The 14,651-nt window shown below is 64.7% G+C and overlaps 2 protein-coding genes across 2 annotated transcripts; one reads left to right on the plus strand and one right to left on the minus strand.

The window, feature by feature from the left end:
• The first annotated feature begins 205 nt into the window (after positions 1-205).
• On the plus strand, positions 206-7,847 carry LOC112120790 (GRB10-interacting GYF protein 1). Its single transcript, XM_029913063.1, is given in 16 exon segments — positions 206-657; positions 885-1,057; positions 1,396-1,515; positions 1,839-1,921; positions 2,303-2,366; positions 2,882-2,974; positions 3,224-3,418; positions 3,525-3,607; positions 3,966-4,094; positions 4,665-4,751; positions 4,753-4,830; positions 5,138-5,280; positions 5,512-5,669; positions 5,912-6,075; positions 6,164-6,305; positions 6,565-7,847. Coding segments are annotated over 16 exon segments (1,956 nt in total). The 5' UTR covers positions 206-466; the 3' UTR covers positions 6,618-7,847.
• A 3,369-nt stretch (positions 7,848-11,216) lies between these two features.
• LOC112125570 (guanine nucleotide-binding protein G(I)/G(S)/G(T) subunit beta-2) lies at positions 11,217-14,201 on the minus strand. Its single transcript, XM_024223963.3, has 5 exons — positions 14,003-14,201; positions 13,810-13,876; positions 13,068-13,269; positions 12,219-12,435; positions 11,217-12,015 (listed from the first exon to the last, which is right to left on the minus strand). Exons 1-5 carry the CDS (start codon positions 14,130-14,132, stop codon positions 11,909-11,911), a joined length of 723 nt encoding a protein of 240 aa, XP_024079731.1. The 5' UTR covers positions 14,133-14,201; the 3' UTR covers positions 11,217-11,908.
• Positions 14,202-14,651: the final 450 nt, after the last annotated feature.

The raw sequence follows: 14,651 nt of genomic DNA on the forward strand, positions 1-14,651 counted from the left end.
GGGCGAGGGGGGATCTGCATGGGACGTGGTGGGTGAGGGGATGGGGGGGCCGCTTGCCCTGGGACATCGATCCCCGTTAAGCTAACGGAGCGACTGATTCAGGCCCCAATTAATAACGAATTGAAGGGGTGTTTCACGTAGTTCAGGCCCGTCCCGGTGTTTGCGCCACAGGGATCCCTTCACGCTAACAAGCTCTCTCTCTAACGAGCTGACTGGGCCGCCGTTCACGGGCCTCGGACTCCCGCCCACGTCCAAATCGGTCCCGCCCCGGTGAGCTCGAACGTTAACCCGGGCTTCAACCAAACGAAAGGGCTTCAAAACTGGCTAGCTGATAGATCTCCAGACGTACCTGGAGCCGGGCGCGCTCTGCAGCGGGTGGGGGGGTCGGTTCCTGGGGGGCGCGTCTTCCCCGTCTCTCTCCACGACCTGGAAGCAAAGGAATCGAGCTCAGTGGGGCAGGGAGCAGATGGGGCAGGCCCGGCCTCCGTCCCTCACCCGCTGTTTCTGCCCCCCACAGGTTCACATGGGGACCGGCGACCCCTACACCCCCGGCTTCCCTTCCTTCAACCACACCCAGTTCCCCCCAATCCAGTCCTCAGGGCTGCCCCGCATCCCAGCCCACCCCATCAGCGCTAGCACGGCCGCCCGCCTCCTCGGGTAAGTGGGGGAGCCAGGACGCCTGGGTTCTCTCCTCGGCTCTGGGAGGGGAGTGGGGGCTGGTGGGTCGGAGCGGGGGGGGGCTGGGAGCCCGGAATCCTGGGTTCTCTCCCCGGTTCTGGGAGGGGAGTGGGGGCTGGTGGGCTAGAGCGGGGGGGCTGGGAGCCAGGACTCCTGGGTTCTCTCCCCGGCTCTGGGAGAGTCTGACCCCCTCTCCCCTCCGCCAGTAAGCTGACAGGGCTGGCCGCCCCACGGGACTGGAAGGGCCGCCTGGCAGACATCCCGTATCACCTTGGGCCCGGGGACCCAGGCGTCCGGGTGCACCTCCAGGTGAACAACGTGAAGACTCCGACCATGATCAGTAACGTCTTCGGCTGCATCGAGGGGCGATTTGAACCGGGTGAGGCTGGGAGAGGGGACGGAGTGAGAGGGGGGTGTCTCTGTGGGGTGGGGTGGAGAGCAGGGGGGAGAATTGATGTGGGGGTGGGGACAGGAAGGGGGCTGGGCTGGGGGGTTGGGTGTGTGGGTTGTAGTGGGGTGGGCGCCTGGGAATGGGGGGCCACAGAGAGGTGGGGGGATGGGGTGGGGGCAGTGGGGCAGAGAGAGAGGTGGGGGGTGTGGGCCTGGGGGAGCTTTGTGGGGACTAGGAGGGGAGGCGTGTGGGATGGGCGGATGGGGCTGTCGAGGGGGGGGGGTCTCCTTTCCCCCTAACCTTGACTCCTCCCCCCCGCCCCACAGATCACTACGTGATCATCGGGGCTCAGCGGGACTCTCTGGGCCCGGGGGCGGCCAGCTCGGGCGTGGGCACGGCCCTGCTGCTCGAGTTAGCCCGGACCTTCTCCGCCATGGTGCGCAACGGTAAGGGGGCAGGGCTGCCACCAGGTGGGCAGGGGGCGGGGCTAGCTGAGGGGGGCGGGACTGCCACCAGCTGTGGCAGGGGGCGGGGCCGGTCCCTCCCTGGAACACCCCTCCCCTGTCATTCCCTCAGTGGCCACTGGGTGGGGACCTCGCTCCCGCCAAGAGCAGAGAGGGGAATATTCATCAGCCTGTCGAAAAAGATGGCCGCCTTAAAGGGGTGAGATCAAAGTTCCCCAGGGACCTCAGGACTCCTGGGTTCTCGGGACTGGAGGGGGGTGGGAGCTGCCCCCCCCCATCCCACATCCGTCCATTTCCCTTCCCAGGCTTCCAGCTCCGCCGCACCCTGCTCTTCGCTAGCTGGGACGCGGAAGACTTTGGCCAGGTCGGCTCCACTGAATGGCTAGAGGTAACCCGGACGCCTGGGTCCCCGCTGCGGGGCTGTGGGGGGGAGGGGGTTCTACCTACAGGGGCCCACCAGTCCCATCCCCTCCCGCAGCCAAGAGCTCTAGGAGGGGAATGAGGGGGGGTTAGAGCAGGGGGGGCTGGGAGCCAGGACTCCTGGGTTCTCTCCCCGTCTCTGGGAGGGGAGTGGGGGCTGGTGGGTTAGAGCAGGGGGGGCTGGGAGCCAGGACTCCTGGGTTCTCTCCCTGGCTGTCAGGAGGCTCTGGGCTCCCCCTGGTGGTAAGAGTGGGGAATAGCAGCTACAGTCACTGATGAGCTGGGGGGCTGCTTACTTTGGACCCCCCACAAATTACCCCCCTCCCCCCAAACCTCCCGTCCTGACCAGGGATATCTCAGCATGCTGCACCTCAAAGCCGTGGCCTACATCAGTCTGGACAACGCTGTGCTAGGTACGTGACTGGGAGCCCGCACTCCTGGGTTCTGTTCCCGGCTGTGGGAGGGGAGTGGGGGCTGGTGGGTTAGCGCAGGGGGGCTGGGAGCCCGGACACCTGGGTTCTCTCCCCGGCTCTGGGAGGGGAGTGGGGGCTGGTGGGTTAGCGCAGGGGGGGCTGGGAGCCCGGACACCTGGGTTCTCTTCCCGGCTCTGGGAGGGCAGTGGGGGCTGGTGGGTTAGCGCAGGGGGGGCTGGGAGCCTGGACACCTGGGTTCTCTCCCCGGCTCCGGGAGGGGAGTGCGGGCTGGTAGGGTTAGAGGAGGCACTGTCTGCCTCAGTTTCCCCCCTCTATTATAAACCTAACTCTATGAAGGTCCATGGGAGGGGGTCACTCTGAGCTTGGGGCTCAGCCCTCAGTGGATGGGGGAAGGGCATGTCAGCCCCCCCAAATTGGGGGGCAATCGAGGTTCCACCACTGGACCCCCGCCACCCCCACCCTGATGGGTTTCTCTCCCCTCCGCTGAACCTCAGGCGATGACAAATTCTACGCCAAGACCAGCCCCTTGCTGACCAGCCTCATTGAGAGCGTTCTCAAACAGGTGAGGGGCAGCCCCGGATGCCTGGGTTCGCTCCCCGGCTCTGGGAGGGGAGTGGGGGCTGGTGGTTGGAGCAGGGGGGGGCAGGGAGCCAGGACTCCTGGGTTCTCTCCCCGGCTCTGGGAGGGGAGGGGGGCTGGTGGGTTAGAGCAGGGGGGGCTGGGAGCCAGGACTCCTGGGTTCTCTCCCTGGCTCTGGGAGGGGAGCGGGGGCTGGTGGGTTAGAGCGGGGGGTGCTGGGAGCCAGGACTCCTGGGTTCTCTCCCCGGCTCCGGTAGCTGCCTCACCCTGGGGGTGGCTGCGGCTCTCTCCTCCCAGGGGCGCTGTGGGGGGCGAGCGCGGCGCTGAGCGGGGGACCCCCTTGCCTTGCAGAACCGGGGAGCAGAACCTGATCCCAGCGATGAACCGATCCATGTCCGTGCCAGACACAGGGTCCCTGTGGGACGCGCATACCTCAGCCTCACAGCCCGCAGGTAAGGGGGGGGGGGGGGGGCGGGGGCGGGGGGGGGGGGGGGGCGGCTCCGGGGGTGTTCAGAGGGGGGCACCGCGCCGGGCCTGACGCTCCGGTCTCTCCCGTAGGCGGTGAGGCCAGTCTATGGGATATACCAATTAATTCTTCAACTCAGGGTCCAATCTTAGAACAACTGCAACTGCAACAGAAAGTAAGTGCCTGGGTTCTCTCCCCGGCTCTGGGAGGGCAGTGGGGGGGCTGGTGGTTAGATCGGGGGGGCTGGGAGCCAGGACTCCTGGGTTCTCTCGCTGTCTCTGGGAGGGAAGTGGGGGCTGGTGGGTTAGAGCAGGGGGGGCTGGGAGCCAGGACTCCTGGGTTCTCTCCCCGGCACTGGGAGGGGAGTGGGGCTGGTGGGTTACAGCAGGGGGCCTGGCCGCTGTTCGGGAGAGGGGCTACGTGGGATCGCGGCACTGCCCAAGTCCCCGGCAGCTGGGTGGGTGGCGAGGGGGGGCTCTCTGGCAGCCTGGGGCCCTCCCCTCACCCGCCCTGCCTCCCACCCGGTGCCGCAGCTCCAGGAGCGCCGCGACGCGGAACTCAGGGCTAAGAGGGAGGAGGAGGAACGCAAGCGGCGCGAAGAGAAGCGGCGCCAGGAGGAGCAGAAGCGGCGCGAGGAGGAGGAGCTGTATCGGCGGAAACAGGTCAACGCCCCCCTGACCTCCACGGACCCCTTCTCCCGTGGACCCCTGGCCGGAGATCCAGAGACCCCCACCCCTGCCCTGCCCTGGGTTCTCTCCCCGGCGCTGGGAGGGGAGTGGGGGCTGGTGGGTTAGAGCAGGGTGTGCTGGGAGTCAGGACTCCTGGGTTCTCTCCCCGGCGCTGAGAGGGGAGTGGGGGCTGGTGGGTTAGATCAAGGGGGCTGGGAGTCAGGACTCCTGGGTTCTCTCCCTGGCGCTGGGAGGGGAGTGGGGGCTGGTGGGTTAGATCGGGGGGGCTTGGAGCCAGGACTCCTGGGTTCTTTCTCCTTTAATGCGCCTCTGGGCGTCAGTTTACCCCTGTGTTTTAGGGGCCCTGGTCTGCTCTCCAGAGGGATTGTGGGGCTCCCATGGAAGGTGGAGACCCTGGCTGTCTGAGGGGGGCCATTGCCCCGCCCCCAGCGCCCACAGATCCCCACTTTGTCGTCCTGGGGGAAGCCGAGGGTCGTGTGGGTGACGTCCCTGGGCTGGGGGGCTGGGCCGTCCGTCCCCCAGTAACGCCCCTGCCCCCCGCAGTGCCGGCAGCAGGAGCTGGTGCTGAAGCTGCTGCAGCAGAGCCAGGCGCAGAGCGCGGCGCCCTGGGGGGGGGCTGGCCAAGCCCCCCGGGGGCATGAAGGCCCTGCTGGAGCTGCAGGAGAGCGAGCGGCAGCTGCAGAAGCAGCAGCGGGCGCAGCAGAGAGCGGTGAGTGGCCCCGCCCCCAGTCACGTCCTGCCCCCAGGATCTCCCCTGGCCCGGCTCCCAACCTTCACCCATCACTATGATCTCCCGTGTCCTGCCCACAGCCAGGCCGGTCCCCTGCTCTGCCCCTCCCCCCCACCCTGGCCCCCAAACCCCCATCATCTGGGGAAGTACCCCTTTCTCCCCCCCCCCCGCCCCCCCCCCGGTCACAGTGCTCGCCCCACCCAGGAGTAGTGTCCCTGAGCCATCCCCTGTGGAACTAGCCGCCCTGCCCCAGAGGTGGCCGCATCTCAGCGCTTTCCCTTCCCAGCACGGGGGGCTCGGCATGAACAGCCCCTCGCAGTGGGGCGCCGACTCCAGCCCGCTGTGGAGCAGCCATGAGAAGTGGGACGAGGGCGTCAAGAACCTGAGGAGCCTGGGCCTGAAGAGCAGCCGCAGCAGCCCCTCCCTCGGGTGAGCCCACGGGGCGGGAGTGGGGGGCAGGGGCTGCGGGTCGGGAGTGAGGGGCACCGGCAGAGCTGGGGGAGGGGCAGGGCTGGGCTGGCAGGGGCTGCGGGTCGGGAGTGAGGGGCACCGGCAGAGCTGGGGTGGGGGCTGGGCTGGCAGGGGCTGTGGGTCGGGAGTGAGGGGCACCAGGCCGGGCCCGTGGCTCTCTTTGACTCTCCCTTCCCCGCCCCGGCACAGGGACAGCTACGGGGGGCCGAGCCGGCAGAGCCGGAAGAAGACGGACGAGGAGGAGAAGCTGCTCAAACTGCTGCAGGGGATCCACAAGCCCCAGGACGGCTTCACACAGTGGTGTGAGCAGATGCTGCACGTCCTGAACAGCTCCAGCAACCTCGACGGTACGCCTGCGCCCGGACGCCTGGCTTCCGTGCGTCCCTGGGGGGCAGGGGCTGGGAACCACAGGAGTCCTGGGCTCGGTCCCCGGCTCTTGTTTCCTTCCTCAGTTTCCCCGCTTCGTGCCTCGGTTTCCCCTCTTCGTGCCTGTTTTCTGCAGCTCTCAGGCCTTGTTGGTGGGTGGGTGCTTGAGGGGTCGGGGGGCGAAGGGGGCTGGCCCTCCTTGACCCCCCTCACCTCCCTGCAGTCCCCACGGTGGTGGCGTTCCTGAAGGAGATGGAGTCCCCCTACGACGTTCACGACTTCATCCGCTCCTACCTGGGCGACACAGTGGAAGCCAAAGAGTTTGCCAAGCAGTTCCTGGAGCGGCGCGCCAAGCAGAAAGCCAGCCAGCAGCGCCAGCAGCAGCAGGTAGGGGGCGCTCTCCCCTCACCGCCTGGGGGGGCGGGGCTTGCCAAGGGGCAGGGCTCCACACTAATCCCTCCCCCCTTCCCACCAGGAAGCCTCGTGGCTCAGCTCTGGCAACCTGCCCTCCCCGTTCCTGGCCAACCATGGCACCAAACAGCCACCCTTCGAGGGCAGCCAGCCAGTGAAGATCAAGAGGAGACCGGTCATGCTGCACGCTGACCCCAGCATCCTGGGTAGGGTGGGGCCCGGACGCCTGGGTTCTCTCTCTGGCGCCGGGAGGGTAACAGGGGCTGGGAGCCAGGACTCCTGCGTTGTGTCCCAGCGCTGGGTGGGGAGTGGGGGCTGGGGGGTTAGAGCGGGGGGGGGGCTGGGAACCAGGACTCCTGGGTTCTCTCCCCGTCTCTGGGAGGGGCGTGGGGGCTGGTGGGTCAGAGCGGGGGGGGGGGGGGGCTGTGTAGCCGATTAACCCCTCGTGCCCCGCTCTGCCCCCAGGCTATTCGCTGCACGGCCCGGCCGGCGAGGTGGAAAGCATTGACGACTACTGAAGTCTCGTAGCAATAGGAACTCTGCTGCCTTCTTAACCGATTCAGTCTTACCTGAATGTGCACTGCGAAAGGACGAGGCGGCCGTGCTGGGCCCTCCCCTTTCCTCCGCGCCCCCCCCCGGTGAGCGGGGGCCACCAGGGCTGGCGGGGGGGGCAGGGCGGCGCGCGCGCTCGGATCAGGGGACGCCGGCGACCCGCCTTCGGAAGAGGAGTATGTGTGAGCACTTCTTTCTCCAACACATGAAGCACCTTAAAATGCAACCCGCTGATGCACTTTATCAAGACTTTTTACAAAGAACTGATTAAAAAAAAAAAAAAAAAAAAGGATTTTTTTTGGTGATTCTGGAGGAAATTTTTATAAAGAAACTTTAAAAAAACAAAAAAATCGCTCTAGGTAACACTGTTATTTTCACACGGGGACGAGGAGAGACGTGAAAATTCGTGAAGGGGAAAAGAGAAGATTGCATAAAAAAACAAAAAAACACAAAAATAGCAAAACTTGAAGAAATGCACTTATCGCCCGGCCCGCTTTCCGCGAGCTGGCCTGGTTCTGCCTCGCGCGGCGGAGCCGGATGTAAATATCGCTAGATACAGAGCTCCGCACGGGAGATTTGCTCTCGCCAAGAGGCCATGTTTGTTTTTCTCTTTTTGGAAGAGAGACGTTGCGTGTTGGTTTTTTGTTGTTGTTGTTGTTTTTGAAAGTTGCACAACCGTGAAACAACCGACTTCCCCTTCCCTGGTGGTGCCCGGCTGCAACGGAGCTGGCCTGGGAGGAGTAACGCTAACCACGGCGGTTGACTCCAGTCGCCGGAGCCGGGCGCTCTTCCCGCCGGCTCCCACAAGCTCCGGCTACTCACCTGGCTCAGGGAGAGCTTCTAACCTGCAAAGCTCTCCTGGCTTCCTGCCAGTTCCTGTCCCCTGGCTGAGCTCTCCGTTACTGGCCGATCAGACGTCTTGGAGCTCCCTCGTTACAGGCTGATCAGATGTCTCGGGTGGCTTCCTGCAAGCTTCCAGGCCCTGCAAACTCCCTGCAACAAGCTCCGCCTCCCCGGCTGGATTTCTTCTACAAGCTCCGCCTGCCTGGCTGGATTTCCTCTGCAAGCTCTGCCTCCCCGGCTGGATTTTCCCCCACAAGCTCCGCCCCGTGAAGCCAGCCTCCTGTGAATTGTTACGCTGCCCAGCTGATAGGAAGATGATTTCTAGTGCACATGTTTTTTTTTGGGGGGGGGGGGGGGGGGTTGAGAGGCCCCTTTTTTATTTTAAGCTCTCTGGGCATCTCGTTCATTTTGCCTTTCCCCCGCCCCGTTAGACGTGCGCCCCCATCCCAATGGCCCTTGTGGGGGGCGGTTGGTTTTTGTTTTTGGATGGAGGAGCATTTTTGTGCGTGCGGCGGGTGGGAGGGCTTGACCCCGCCCCGCACCCATTTATGAATGTATCTTTGGACAAGAATTGGAAAGACGAAATCCGCCGGCCCCTCCCGGCACCCCGGATCGGGCTGCGGCTGAGACCCACGTCAATAAAGCTCCGCTCGCGCGCGCTCTCTCTCTCTCGAGAGAGATTTTTGAAAAACCGAGAACCAGTTGAATTGTCTGTGACCGATCCCCACCCGCAGAGGTGAGAGATTTCACTCTCTGATACAGCTGTACAGATTTTGGAGGGGAGGGAGAAGTCGTTCATTTGTTCGTTTTCGTTTTTTAAAAATTTGGGCTTGAATATTTTTTTTTTTTTAATTGCGCGTATGGATCTGTTGTTTCTTTGTTTACAGACCGTCTCTGGGGCGTTGTGTCTCACGGGACGGTAGCCACTACACAGGGTACCTTTCCGAGTCGAAATCTTCCCGAGGAGGAGACGTTTTTATTTTATTTCCTCCCCCCCCGGCAAGTTATCCCGTTGGAAATCAGTGGGCGGGAGGGGAGAAAGTTCTCCCGGCCTTCGCGCGAGACGACACGAAGCTTTTCCCCGGTTGTGGCAAGCCAGGAACTGCGCTGTGAACGCCGCGTGGAAGGCGTCATGCCGAATAGCCGAACTACAGTTTCTTGAGTGTGTTCTTCCTTTCCCCCTGATTGTTGTATTTTTTTTTTCAAACCAGTGCAGCTTTGGGGGTTAACCCCCCCCCACCCGTTGGGTTTCCGTTTGTTTTTTAAATGTTCGTGGTTTATGAATTTTTCAATCGACCAAATGGCAAAGACTTTTGTTTTTAAGATGTATGTCGAAGGTTGGGGTTGTTTTTTGGGGTCAGGGACCTCTTTGGTTTTGGTAGGCCCTACAACACATACTGTGAGGTTCCATGGTTACTGTGTTAGCGGGGAGAGGGGGGTCTCCCCTCCCTTCGCCCGGTCAATGGATCAAAGGACACAGGATTTGGATGTGACCTGATCTGGTTTTTCACCCCACTCCCCCATCAGTCAGTATTGGCCTGTAGTGGCCTCCGCGCGGTCAGCGTGCAATAGGCTGCCGAAGGATTTACCCCCCCCCCCCCCCCCCGTTTGCTGTGTCATGGAAACCCCACCCACGGGCGAGGGTCCGGCGTCTTGGGCCAGCGAGGTTCCCGGGGGAACCAATGAGCTGACGGCTTCCCGGATCCCCCGCCCCCTTGGGATTCTTGGCGCAGCGGGGGACAATCCGGCGCCCTGGGATCTGCAGCAGCTGGCTCACCTCAATCCCGGGCTGCCCCCCTGGACCGGGCTCAGGTGGGGGGCGACCAGGAGCCACCGTTCGTGTTTGAATTTGCCACAAGAATGTATTCGGTGATTCGTCGCGCTCAGACCTTTCCAGCTAAGGGCTGTCTCCCCGGTTCGCTTCTCTCCCCCGCCCCCCCGCTATCAACTGGGGCGGGGGGGGGGGCGTTTACACCCAGCCCCCCCCGGAGCGATCGGACTCTACAGGGGGCCGGGCCGAACCAAAGTCTCCTCTGGCCCACGGTGGAGCCCAGCCACCGGATGGACGTTTATTATCCACCGCGGGGGCGTTTCCTGCAAAATTTGCCTTATCTTCGTATTGGTTGTTTTCCCCCCTCCCATGCCCTTCCGAAGAAAAGGGAAACAGACCCTGCGGCCGGGGCAGTATTAGTCCGGTGGCCGGCTAGCCGCCGGGCCGGACGTGGGGTTTCTATCTAGCAATAACGAACTGGACTCGGAGGCTTTCCACCCGCCACGGGGGCGGCCCCAGCCCGTGCCAACGCGTGTCCCGCGCCGGACATGGGCGCTTTCTCATGCCGCCCGGCGGGGTCAAGCCAGGGCGAGGATCCCCCCCCCCCATTTTTTGTGTGTACGCGTCTCTCGCCCTCGTGGAATTAAAGTTTGTAGATATTTCCTGCCCCCGCCGCAGCGAGAGCCGGTCTCTTTGTCCTGCCGTCTCTCCGCCGGTTTCCGGGGGGGGGGGGGTGTTTAAACCCCCCACAAACAAGGCAGGTGCCCAGTGGGTGGAGTGAGGGGGACCCACCACCCTAAGCATGGGGCTGCCTGGCCCTCCCCAGTGGTGGCATGAACATCTCTGTGGAATCTGTTTACACCGCACCAACCGTGCCGGTATTCCCCCCCACAGCAGGAAAGGGGGGGGGGGCCTGTCTCAGTTTCCCCAGGTGCTAAAGCGGGCTGCCACAACATCTGCCTCCTTTGTGAAGTAGTAGTAGGAGGTTGGGGGGCTTTCCCCAGCCCCTGGCTGCCTCCCTTCCCCACCCCCATGCTGGGAGTTTCTGCTGGTCTCTGGTGGGTGGGGGTACTGCAATATAACCCCCCTCACCCCCCTGGCACCAAGGACTTAGGGGGCACAGAGCAGCCACCCCACCCCACCCGCCGATCCCTGAATGTGCTTTGGCCGCAGGGGAGCAGCTGGACTTACCTGGGTGTGTGTGTGGTTGGGGGAAGGCTGAAGTCAGGACGCCTGGGTTCGTTCCCTACCCCCCCACTAGCCGTACACCTGGGGTCTCACCCCCTGAGCTGGCCAAGGACACCAGGCACTGGCGACCCGGACTCCTGGGTTCTTTCCCCAGTGCCAAGAGGCTGGGCTGTGGGGGAGGTGACCCCCCCCCATAAATCCAGATGCTTGTGGATCTCTGGTGTGTGTGTGGGGGGGGGGGGGGGGGGGGGGGGCGGGGCTGGGCTGCTGCCCTCGTTTCCCCCCCCCCCCAGTGGGGGCACCCCGGGTCTGGAAGCGGCTCCTCCATGTGGTGCTGCGGCTCGGCTCGCCCCCCAGGGGCAGAGGCCAGTTACTGCAGCCAACTGGACATGGAGTGTCCAGTCTGCTGTACTGACTGGACTCCTGGCAACCCCACCCCATAATAAAATAATTTCCCAGGGGGGAGGGGCAGGGACCTCCCATGGGGGGGGGGCTCCCCTTAAACAGTTACAAAGAGGGAGGGGTGTTGTGAGTTACATCACCCACCCCTTTCAGGGAGGGGGCACCCGGTGACTAGGGGCCTTTAACCCCATAGTTGTTCTCCCCCCAAGACAGGGAGAGGACCCAGGAGTCCTGACTCCCAGCACCCCCACTCGCTTCCCAGAGCAGGGGAGAGAACCCAGGAGTCCTGACTCCCAGCCCCTTCTGCTCTAACCACCCCCCCCCCCCCCCCCCCCTAACAACAGGGAGGCAGGTTGTTGGTTTTGGTCGTTTATGGTTTGACGCAGTGCCGGGAGCCAGTTACAAACACCCCAGCGAAGAAACAGCCCCCCCCCACCACCCCCTGGCGAGCAGGACGACCCCCGACGGGGTGGGAGACAAGCCCCTGGGGGGGGGCGGGGAGGGAGGGGGCAGGCCAGGAGCCCCCCCATGTCTGGCTTTGCACCTCCTTTGCCTCAGAGTCAGGGGCCCATCTACCCTGGTATCCCACCTCCCCTCAGGGGCCCCCCAACTAACCTGATCTCCCCCCAGCCCCACTCAGGCATGTGGGAGGGGTAACGGGAGCCTGGGAAGCACCCCCCCTCCTGGAGGAGGAGCCACACAGTGGGTGGGGCCAATTAGCCACTCCTCCCCAAGAGAGCCTTGGGGAGGGAGTACTGGGGGCAGGAAAATTGGGGTGTAACCCTCCCTCCCCTGTACTAGAGTAGACAGGACCCTGCCCCAGCTGTCAATCACCTCATGCCCCACCCCAGGTCAAAGGTCACTGCTGGGCACAGGCCCCCCACCCCCCTCAGCAGGCTATTTTTCCTTCTTTTCAATCAGGAGAAGAAAAACAAAAATAATTTGAAGAAATTAAATGGGGGGGGGCCAAAGAGGGGCTAAAGCCACGCCCCCTCCCTGCTGTGGGTGGGGCCAGCAGCAGCCACGTCCTCCAGGGTGTGGGGCAGAAGGGGGCTAGTTCCAGATTTTCAGGAAGCTGTCCCAGGAGCCGGTGGCTACGGCCATCCCGTCGTCCGTCACCCCCAGGCAGCTCACGCGGTTGTCATGGCCGGCCAGGACCCCTGCGGGAGGAGACGGGGGTGAGTTCAGCCTGAGAGAACCCAGGCATCCTGGCTCCCAGCCCCCCCCGGTCTAACCCACCAGCCCCCACTCCCCGAGCCGGGGAGAGAACCCAGGAGTCCTGGCTCCCAGCCCCCCCGGTCTAACCCACCAGCCCCCACTCCCCTCCCCGAGCCGGGGAGAGAACCCAGGCGTCCGGGCTGACCTGCGCGGTCGCCCTTCATGGCGTCCCAGATGTTGCAGTTGAAGTCGTCGTAGCCGGCCAGCAGGAGGCGCCCGCTCTTGGAGAACGCCACCGAGGTGATGCCGCAGATGATGTTGTCGTGCGAATACATCATGAGCTCCTGGTCGGCGCGTAGGTCGAAGAGCCGGCACGTGGCGTCGTCCGAGCCCGTGGTGAAGGCGTTCCCGTTGGGGAAGAACTGGGCAGGGAGGAGGGCGTCAGGGAACCCAGGCGTCCGGGCTCTCGGCCCCTCCCTGCTCTAACCCACCAGCCCCACTCCCCTCCCAGAGCCAGGGAGAGAACCCAGGAGTCCTGGCCCCTAGCCCCTCCCCCGAGATTGGTGGGATTTCTAAGTTGTGGGTCAGGTTGCTGTGGGGGGGGTTGGCTGTGCCCCATGAGGGGCACTGAGGGTGGGTTATGTGAAGCTCGGGGCATACGGGGAGGTTGGGGGGGGGCAGGGGTCACACACACACACACACACACACACACACAAACTTACTTCTTCCCAGGGAAAGTCAAGGGGATATTGGGGGTCCGGGGGGGGCATTGATGTCCAACTCATGCCTGGTTAAGGTCTGTGTGTGGGTGAGGGGGTTTTGTGAGGGGGATTGGGGGTCCCAGGGGTCCGGGCACACACATACACGGTGTTGATGTCTGACTCGTGCCCAGTGAACATCTGTGTTTGTGAGGGGGGTTGGGGGTCCAGGGGGATTTCGGGAGGTCCCAGGGGCATCCCGCAACACACACACACACACGGCATTGATGTCTGACTCGTGCCCGGTGAACGTCTGTGTGTGGGTGAGGGAGACTGGGGGGTCCCGGGGCACTCACACACACGGCGTTGATGTCCGACTCGTGCCCGGTGAACGTCTGCCGGCACATACTGTCCCGCACGTCCCACAGCTTGATGGAGGCGTCGCAGGCGCCGGACACGAAGCTCCGGGCGTCGGGGGCCAGAGAGAGGCTCATCACGTCCCCGCTGTGGCCCCCGAATGTTGTCGTCTGCTGCCCCGTCTCAATGTCCCACAGCGCGCTGGGGGGGGAGAGGCTGGGACACCCACTGGCTCTGCCCCCGGCCCCGCCCACCAACCCCACCCCTGTCCGCTGGCTCCATCCTTCAGCCCACCCTGCCCACTGGCTCTGCCCCTGCCCACCAATTCCACCCCCCAGGCCCACACCCGCCCTCCGGCTCCACCCCCAGCCGCCCCACCTGATGGCTCCACCACCAGCACTGCCCTCTGGCTCCACCCCCCTGTCCCACCCCTGCTCGCTCCCCCCTGGGCCCCACCTGCTGGGCCCCCCCCACCTCTGCCCCTTTCCCGCCCACTGGCTCTGCCCTGTAGCCCCTGCTCCTGGCTCCGCCCCCAGCCACACCCCTGCTCTGCCCACCTCCACCCCGCTGGCCCTGCACACTAGCCCTGCCCCCACCCCAAGGGCCCTCCCTGCTAGTCCCACCCACCAGCCCACAACCCTGCTGGCCTCCCATACTGGCCCCACCCTTCCCTGCCCCCCATGTGTTTCTGGGGAGCAGATCCCAGAGCGCAGGGCCCCTAGGTGTGGGGGGGGGGCTCACCAGGTGGTGTCCCCGGAGCTGGTGATGATCTGATTGTCATCGAGGAAGCGGCAGCAGGACAGGTAACCTGGTCGGGGGGACAGGGGGACGGCACGATGCTGATTAGCTGGGGTCTGGGGAGAAAACCCAGGTGTCCAGGCTACGCCCCCCCCCGCTGCACCCACCAGCCCCCTGTCCCGAGGCGGGCGCTCACCCGTGTGGCCCGGCAGCTCCCGGCTCACGCGCACGTTCCCCTCCCGGGTTTTCAGGCTGTAGATGGAGCAGATGTTGTCCAGGCCCCCGCAGGCCACGTAGTTCCCCGATGGGGCGTAGGCGCAGGTCATCACCCAGGAGGAGCGCAGCGGGATGGCATGGACCTGGGGGGAGGGAAAGGTGGGCCCATCTGCCCCCGTATCCCATCTGCCCCGGTATCCAGGCTGCCGCCTCCCTCCCCGGGCCCATCTACCCCGGTATCCAGGCTGCCGCCTCCCTCCCCGGGCCCATCTACCCTGGTATCCAGCCTCCCGCCTCCCCCCGGACCCATCTACCCCGGTATCCAGCCTCCCGCCAGGTCCATCTACCCCGGTATCCCGCCTCCCCTCAGGCCCATCTACCCCGGTATCCCGCCTCCCTCCCCGGGCCCATCTACCCCGGTATCCAGCCTGCCGCCTCCCTCCCCGGACCCATCTACCCCGGTATCCCGCCTCCCGCCAGGTCCATCTACCCCGGTATCCCGCCTCCCCTCAGGCCCATCTACCCCGGTATCCCGCCTCCCTCCCCGGGCCCATCTACCCCGGTATCCAGCCTGCCGCCTCCCTCCCCGGGCCCATCTACCCCGGTATCCAGCCTGCCGCCTCCCTCCC

Source organism: Terrapene carolina, unplaced genomic scaffold, assembly GCF_002925995.2.
Source record: "Terrapene carolina triunguis isolate 2854851 unplaced genomic scaffold, T_m_triunguis-2.0 Scaffold433, whole genome shotgun sequence".
In the NCBI taxonomy this organism is placed as follows: Eukaryota; Metazoa; Chordata; order Testudines; family Emydidae; genus Terrapene; species Terrapene triunguis.

What these genes read in the sequence shown, in the direction of transcription:
- LOC112125570 (XM_024223963.3), bottom strand. Translation starts at nt 14,132, where the DNA reads ATGACCTGCGCCTACGCCCCATCGGGGAACTACGTGGCCTGCGGGGGC. An exon ending in GGAGCTGCCGGGCCACACGG is followed by an intron (nt 13,877 to 14,002) that starts GTGAGCGCCCGC and finishes CCCCCCGACCAG; the next exon opens with GTTACCTGTCCTGCTGCCGC. An exon ending in CGGACATCAACGCCGTGTGT is followed by an intron (nt 12,436 to 13,067) that starts GTGAGTGCCCCG and finishes CTCCCTGCCCAG; the next exon opens with TTCTTCCCCAACGGGAACGC.